The sequence below is a fragment of the Beta vulgaris genome, chromosome 8 (genome assembly GCF_026745355.1).
Source record: "Beta vulgaris subsp. vulgaris cultivar EL10 chromosome 8, EL10.2, whole genome shotgun sequence".
Classification (NCBI taxonomy): Eukaryota; Viridiplantae; Streptophyta; class Magnoliopsida; order Caryophyllales; family Amaranthaceae; genus Beta; species Beta vulgaris.
In genome coordinates, this window is record NC_079209.1 from 38,102,256 (window position 1) to 38,110,719 (window position 8,464).

General features: G+C 38.1%; 1 protein-coding gene across 1 annotated transcript in view; it reads right to left on the reverse strand.

Annotated features, from left to right (window-relative positions):
- LOC104901412 (ribulose bisphosphate carboxylase/oxygenase activase, chloroplastic) overlaps window positions 1–3,702 on the reverse strand; it is a 28,918-nt gene extending 25,216 nt beyond the window's left edge. Inside the window, exons 1-2 of the mRNA XM_010688985.4 lie at window positions 3,129–3,702; window positions 2,147–2,232 (exon numbers count right to left, since the gene is read on the reverse strand). Of these exons, the coding sequence (XP_010687287.1) occupies window positions 2,147–2,232; window positions 3,129–3,531 (489 nt within the window). The 5' untranslated portion in view covers window positions 3,532–3,702. The remainder of the gene's footprint in view (window positions 1–2,146; window positions 2,233–3,128) is intronic.
- Window positions 3,703–8,464: the final 4,762 nt, after the last annotated feature.

An 8,464-nucleotide genomic window follows, 5' to 3' on the forward strand; every position in this document is an offset into this window, starting at 1 on the left:
TGCTTAGAGGGTGGTAAAGTTCAAAGGGTAAGGTTGTGAAAATAGCTAACAGGTTCCAAAAACAGGAAAAGTAGGAAGATAAACCTTAAACTTCTTACTGTAGTTCGACTAATTTTAAGGGGTTTATTCCTGATTCTTTGACTCAAGCAAGGAAGAGAAGAGAAGCAAAGTAGCTCTTACTCCCACACACATGGCTTTAAAAGACAAGATGTAACTTAAGTGTCATGGAACTTGATTGCTTCTCAACGCCCAAATAGGATCATGCTAAGTCTTCTTGGTCATGATACACTATTAATGCATCACATACTAGAAAGAGTTGAGGAAAATTGTTTCCTGATGTCGAAGGATCAACAAGAGGGAAATAGTGCGAAATATAAAAATTTCAAAGCTTTCGAGGTACCTATATTTGAAGCTGCCCATACCATAACAATCTTGTTCGTCAAATAATGATCATATTCATATTATTCATATGGTGAAGTTGGTCTTTGGGTAAAGAGACAAACATTGATTACTTTCATTATTAGGAATTTCAAGGACGAGCGATGGTGCAATGTCATACCTATGACAATTTGGTTCTTTACTTTTGGGTCGTCCATGACAATGGGATAGATTATGAGATTCATATTTGCATCCAATATATATATATATATATATATATATATATATTATATATATATTATAATATATAATATATATATATATAAGTTTCTTATGGGGATAAAGTCATCTAGTTGGAGCTGGTACCTCAAAATTTTGAGCGGCCTAAGGAAGTGGAAAACATGTAAATGAGCTTAGTTTTGTTATTCTTTTGGATCATGATAGAAGGCTATGACCAGGAAGGAAAAAGGGGAACAATAGCAACAACATCTTCTAGATACTTGGCACAAACTTCCTTTTGAAATAGGTGACTATATTTGCCTTTAACTTAGGAGTCAAAAGTTGCAGAACAGTTCAAAGGGAAAAATTGAGCTAATTGAAGGAGGACCATTCAAGATTGTGCACAAGGAGGTGCGATGAATTAACATAGCTTGAACAGATTGTAGTGCTAAAATGGAGAAATTAAGGAAAGGAGATGAACTTAGATTGATTAATAAAAGAACATATAGCAAATTGTAAGAATATTCAAGCTTTGGAGAGGGTTGATCCGTCCCATTTGAACTCTTAAAAGCTCACCCAATTTCTCATCTATTTTCAACATGCCTTTGGCATTCTATGTTACTCTATATTTATACATTATACTACTTTCCTAACAAACAATCCAACTTATTCCCCAAGTACACTAATTAAAGAAGATAATATCTAAAATACCCTCCCGTCCTAATATTTAGTTCTTAGCATGAGGACTATGATACTTCAAGTTTGGAAGAAGGAACTCGAGGACAAGTCTGTTTTAGAGGGGGGAGATCGATGCAGGAGTACTCCCTAATTTATCTTCAATATTTTATTTAGTTTGTTACATGGTTTTACTTGCTCCTTACAGGAAGGTTTTACACGTAACCAAATATATATTTTAATTTAATAAATTTAATTTTGTTAAAGTTAGTTTCCTATTCCAATTAGGAGAGTTAAGGAAGGGTAATGATTTTCCTAAGTCACGTATGAGTCTGATTTTGTAGCCTATAAAGGACATATACTTTGAAATGGTATCTCAGTTTCAGGTTAATGAGAAATGATGAGTGTTTTGCTGTGTTTAATCCGTTCTGTAAAGCCAAGACCACTTAGTAAGATTTGTGTTTATCTTATTGACTGTGAATCTGTGACTATGAAAGATTTCATAGCCAAGACCACTTAGTAAGATTTCCAAAGTCACTTCATATTCCAAGACAAACATTGATTACTTTCATGATTTACTGCTAAATGACACAGCACAGATCCTACTGTTGGCAGGATGCAGAGGTCAATAGTTTACACACTACACCATCCTACCATAACCAGCTAACGTTTGTGGAGAAGCAAGAAGATGTTTTTGCCATGTACTAGAAATCTTAGAAGTATAAAAGTCGGTATTTAATCTCATTCAGTATTCAACAAGTTATAAGCAAAGCAAGACGAGTAATCAGATATACTATGAGATTCCCAGCACTCAGAATGCAAGTAAACAATTATACAAAAAACAGGAGATAGATATAAGAAAAAAAAAACTAACCAAGAACAAAGGAGCGATGTAATAATCGCCTTGCAAATATTCAAAAGACCTCGTGACCTTCTGCCTATAGTCAAATACAATGTCCGCTGCATAAAAAAGAAACATATTAGAAATTAGATTTCACTAGTAGATAAAGGTAAGAGAAATCATCACATGATCCATAACTAGAATGACCATCTTATACATTATTTGAATCGAATACAAAATGACCTATAAACCATTACATCTTGATGGATAGTTTGGTACAGAAAATTTTTCCTCAAACCATATACTACTTTGTTGCTGTGATGTTACCAGATAAATCATTGTTTTTCTCCAATTATCTTTGATCACCTAAATTTCTTTGCAGTGTATTTGAATAAGTTTGGAGAGAAGGGAATGTGAAGGTTCATTTTCCTCATTTGGACATGGAAGTGAGGAAGGCAAGACAATTGATGAATTCTTTTTCCTTCCCCTAAACCAAATTCTCTCAATGCTTCCTCATGATCGCTAACCAAACACAGTGCAAGTGTTGTTTCGAATATTTCTTTTCAAGATGTGCTGTCATACATGATTCTCTTTGCACATATCTATCATCTTCTTTCCATGAATAAAACTTTCATAGCCATTACAAAAGGTCAAGAAACCCCGGGTCTCTAACAATTATTTCTTTCATTTAGAATTAGTAGTCACATTGTCTCAAGTCAACCTCTTATAATTAAGAATATGACATTATTTCACAAAAACACCCTTAATAATTATTAAAATCTTACATATTGGCATATCAGAAAACTCAATCATAAACCATACCTACATAAGGAAAATCGACAATTTTCCGAGAAATTATATGTGATTAACTCCTGACAGATAGACTTGTTGAAATTTCAAACATCCAATAAACCCTAAATGATGTTAATATATGTGATAACTACTAATTCCATATGTTGTTTAAAATATAATTGAGATTTTAGCAACACAAAAAAATGCGACTAAAAAGCATTACAGTCTTTGCCGAGGAAATTGCCAGCGAAGAGGTCATCAATGACTCCAGACCTAGCACCAACAGTAATGTTGATATTATCAGCCTCAGCACCAAGCCTATAGAGATAATCATTCCCCTTGGCATCCTTTGCTTCCCACGATGATTGCTCCGATAATCGCTTCTTTCGTTGAGGAATTGAGGGACTTTCTGAACTCTTGTTGGAGTTATTGTCTTCAATTTCGTTTCCATTGTTTAATTCCTGAAAGATGGTGAACTTTTTAAAAGACACACGAAATCGAACAGGTTTTCTCGTTGATTGAGAGAGTTTTGGAGGAAAGGAGCTGAGGAATGAAAGAGATTGGAGATTGAAGAGTGATGATGTTGTTGTTGTTGTTGTGTTTATGGTGTTGATTAGGAGAGCCATGACTGATGAGAGTAGAACAGTGGGAATTTTCAGTGGAGCTCAGCAAACGAAAAAAAAGTGGCCTAATCTCATAATAAGGTAAGGGGTCGTTTTTTTTGGTGATTTTGGCGCCACATATGTTAGCGAGAAAGCTATCTGCAACAACATATTGAAATACAGGAGTATTGTTTTTGGATTTTGCTATGGGTTTCTTTCCACTTGTTTTGAAATATTTTGTTGTCACCCTGAAACTTGCAGAGGCGGGATTTTTATAACGGTGTCAAACTGTCTATGTTTTTTTTAACACAAAGTAGGGGTTATATAAATAAAGCATGTAGGAGTTAAGGCTTGGAAAAGCCTTGGCTCATTTTCTTGTTTGTCCCACATTGCTTGTGGGAGGGAGTTTTCTCATGTTTATATACTTCCTCTCTCCTTCCATCTATTGAGTTGTGACTAGAGATGCTTTTGTGGTTGGATGATATGTTGGGTTTGGGCTTGCTATCACACACGCGCGCGCCGCCCGCCCGGACCGGGCCAGGGCCTTGGGCTTTGGGGACTTAACTTAACTAAAGTTTTGGACCCGGGAGCTACGCGCCCATTGATTTCTGTCTTGATTACTATCCGTTTTTTGGCTTGATTCTTCCCTATAAAATCAGAGCCATTCTGTTCAGAGACACAAAACAACAAACACTCTTCTCTCTTCCTGGGTTTTCGTGCTATTCTCTAAAGCTTAGTTTGCTAGTGGTGGCATTCTGAGCTACTGTGTTAACCTTGGGGAGCATTCCGGCCAAGATCGATAACCACCAGTGTCGGGCCGTAATCGCTTTCAAGTCAGTGATCTCCTATCACGGCACAGTATTTGAAAGCTTATTTTTCTGCCTTTGCGAACCGATTATTCCAACAATTTGAAAGCGATTATTAATATTTGCAATGGCAGAAAGTTCAACCAAATCAATGGCTCACCTGTCCAAACTTGAGTCCCTTGATGGAAATAACTACAAACGCTGGGCTCAAAAACTTCTTATGTTTTTCGAGCAACTGGATATTGACTATGTCTTGTTCAGTGACTGTCCCACTGCCATTACGGCTACTGCTGATTCAAATTCTCCTTCTGCTGCTGTCATTAAACAGAATGAGGATAAAATTCTGAAATATGAAAAAGATAATAAAACAGTTCGTTTCCATCTCCTTAATCTGATGACTAATAATTTGTTTGATTTGTTCATGGTTCATAAGTCATCCAAACTGATTTGGGAGGCCCTTGAGAAAAAATTGTTTTTGAGGCTGACAAGGTTGTAATGACTCGTGGAGGGGAATTTGTGGGGAAAGGGTATCTGAGTGGGGGTTTGTTTATTTTAAATGTTGCTTCTTCTGTATCTGCTATTAATAAAACTGTTTGTGGTTCTGCTTATATTGCTGAGTCTTTAAATTTATGGCACGGTAGATTAGGACATGTGAATGTTGCTTCTATTAAGAGACTAAGAACCTTAGAATTGATTCCTAATCTGTCCTCAACCGAGTTTTCTAAGTGTCCTATTTGTGTTGAAGCAAAATTTACCAAGAAACCTTGCAAAACTGTGACTCAAAGGACCACCCAACTTCTAGAATTGGTTCATACAGACTTAGCTGACTTTCAGAACACTAGAAGTAGAGGAGGAAAATTCTGGTATATTTCCTTTGTTGATGATTACTCGAGGTTCACTAAGTTATACCTTCTTAAGACCAAAAGTGAGGCAGGGGAAGCTTTTTTGAAGTATAAAGCCGAGGTAGAAAACCAACTTGATAGGAAAATCAAGAGGGTTAGGTCTGATAGGGGTAGAGAATATGAGAACTTCTCTTGGAATGACCATTGTGAGAAATTGGGAATCATTCATGAACTTAGTGCTCCTTATGTACCCCAACAAAATGGTATAGCTGAAAGGAAAAATAGGTCCTTGAAAAATATGATGAATGCTATGCTTGTAAGTTCTAGGTTGCCTGATGAAATGTGGGGGAAGCTGTTCTTTCAGCCTGTCATGTTCTTAACCGAGTTCCTCACAAAAGATTAGATAAGACCCCTTATGAGCTATGGAAGGGTTATCCTCCAAACTTGAGTTTTCTAAGAGTGTGGGGGTGTCTAGCCAAAGTTGGGCTTCCTGACTATAAAAAGTCAAACATAGGACCTAAGACTTTTGATGCTGTATTCATTGGTTATGCTCATGCTGCATATAGATTCATGTCTTTGAGTGATAGGTCTATCTGTGAGTACAGAGATGCTGATTTTTTGAACATGTTTTCCTTTGAAAAAAGGTGATGTTGCATCTGTGCCTTCTTGTTCTTCTCCTGCTGTTGATTTATCTACTTGTTCTACGCATGATGTTCTACCTACTTGTGATACTCCTGCTGATTTGACTTTGAGTAGTAGTTCAGTTGACATGCATGCTAGTAGTTCCTCTGTCGTAGATGAGCCTAGGAGAAGTAAGAGACCTAGAGTAGCAAAAGACTTTGGTTCTGATTTTGTTACTGCTTTTCTATCTGAAAGTTCTTGTGTTGACTTGTTGAGTGATGAACTAGTTTATGCTTTCATGATAGAAGAGGACCCAAAGACCTTTGATGAGGCAATGAGATCTGTGGATGCAGTTTTTGGAAAGAGGCCATTAAGAGCGAGTTAGATTCCATAGTGTCTAACTCTACTTGGGAGTTGACTGACTTACCTAAGGGATCAAAGACCATAGATAGTAAATGGATCTTTAAAAAGAAATTGAGACCTGATGGAACTATCGAGAGGTTTAAAGCTAGGCTTGTCATCAGGGGCTTCACTCAGAGGAAAGGACTAGATCACTTGAACTTATTCTCCTGTGACTAAGATAGCCACTATTAGGACCCTGCTTGCTCTTGCTGCTATTCATGACTTAGTTATACATCAGATGGATGTTAAGACTGCTTTCCTGAATGGTGACTTAGAGGAGGAGATTTACATGTCTCAACCTGAGGGTTTCGTGGTGTTAGGTCAAGAAGATAAAGTGTGCAAATTGAGGAAGTCCTTATATGGTCTCAAACAAGCACCAAAACAATGGTATGAAAAATTTGATAGTACTGTGGTCAAATGGTTTCATTGTAAACAATTCTGATTCTTGTTTTATTCAAAATTGATAGGATCAGATTGTGTGATTATATGTCTTTATGTGGATGACATGCTGTTTTTGGTAACAACTTAAAGGTGGTTAATGATACTAAATTTTCTTGTCTTCAAAATTTGAGATGAAAAATTTGGGGAAGCTGATGTGATTTTAGGAGTCAGACTTAAGAGAGTCTCCGGTCGCATTTCCCTTAGCCAGTCTCATTATGTGGAAAAGGTGCTTAAAAAGTTTAATTCCTTTGATGTTGTTCCAGTGAGTTCTCCCTATGATTCTAGTATTCATTTGACCAAGAACTTAGGTGAAAGTGTCTCTCAAAGTGAATATGCGAAAATCATAGGTAGTTTGATGTACCTCATGAACTGTACTCGACCTGACATAGCTTATGCAGTGAGTAGACTTAGTAGATATACACATAACCCTAGTAATGAACACTGGAGTGCCTTCATCGTCTTCTCAGATACCTAAAAGGAACTGTTGATTTTTGTTTGCACTATTCTAAATTTCCTGCTGTTCTTGAAGGATTTTGTGATGCAAACTGGGTATCTGGTAATGATGAGATCAGTTCAACTAGTGGCTATGTGTTTACCCTTGGTGGTGGTGCTATATCGTGGAAGTCTTCGAAACAGACTTGTATAGCACGTTCCACCATGGAGTCTGAGTTCATTGCCCTCGAGTTGGCAGGGCAAGAAGCTGAATGGTTGAGAAACTTGTTGTCTGATGTTCCATTATGGGGTGGACAGAGTTCACCTGTCTCTCTTCATTGTGATTCTCAAGCAGCCATTGGTGTTGCTAAGAACAGTGTCTACAATGGTAAGAAGAGACACATACGGATCAGACATGGAGTCGTCAAACAACTCCTGAAAAATGGGGTGATTTCTTTGGACTATGTGAGGTCCGAAAGAAATCTTGCAGACCCCTTTACTAAGGGGTTATCTAGGAGAGTTGTCCTAGAGTCGTCGAGGGGGATGGGGCTAAAGCCCATTAGTTGAGATCTTATGGTGGATACCCGTTTGTGGTCAAACGAAGCCATGAAATCTTAACTTGCACTACATTTCCCATCCCTATGACACATGGTAGTGCTTTTATCCATAGCCTATTGGTGGTGCTTCTGAGACGCACTTGATGGATATACATTGAGAGGTTGAGCATTTTGCTCTTAATAGTTCCATATCCCTTCGGGGTGGTGTTATTGAGAAACACTTGATGGACTACCTACGTAAGTGTGGAGGTTAAGCCGCCTTCTATGAAAGACTGGGCTGTCTTTCTAGAGCACTTATTAGACCCAAGGAATGCGCATGGCTATAAAGCGCTTGTGATGTATCGCGGAGATTGCACGATCTTAAGGTAGGTATGTGTTGTGGGGGTCTCAACGGAACTCTGGTGAGTTCAAGAGTAATTCACTCACTAGATAGTAAGTTGTTGCCTCATTTCACTATGCATCAATTCAAATCGAAAGATATTGGTGCTTAAGTACTTTCCTTTCCTTACCCAGGAATTTCTTTTGCTTTTCTGAGCCTTTGTGGGGGATTGTAGGAGTTAAGGCTTGGAAAAGCCTTGGCTCATTTTCTTGTTTGTCCCACATTGCTTGTGGGAGGGAGTTTTCTCATGTTTATATACTTCCTCTCTCCTTCCATCTATTGAGTTGTGACTAGAGATGCTTTTGTGGTTGGATGATATGTTGGTTTGGGCTTGCTATCACACACGCGCGCGCCGCCCGCCCGGACCGGGCCAGGGCCATGGGCCATGGGCCATGGGCCTTGGGCCTTGGGCCTTGGGCCTTGGGCTTTGGGCTTTGGGCTTTGGGCTTTGGGGAATAAACTTAACTTAACTAAAGT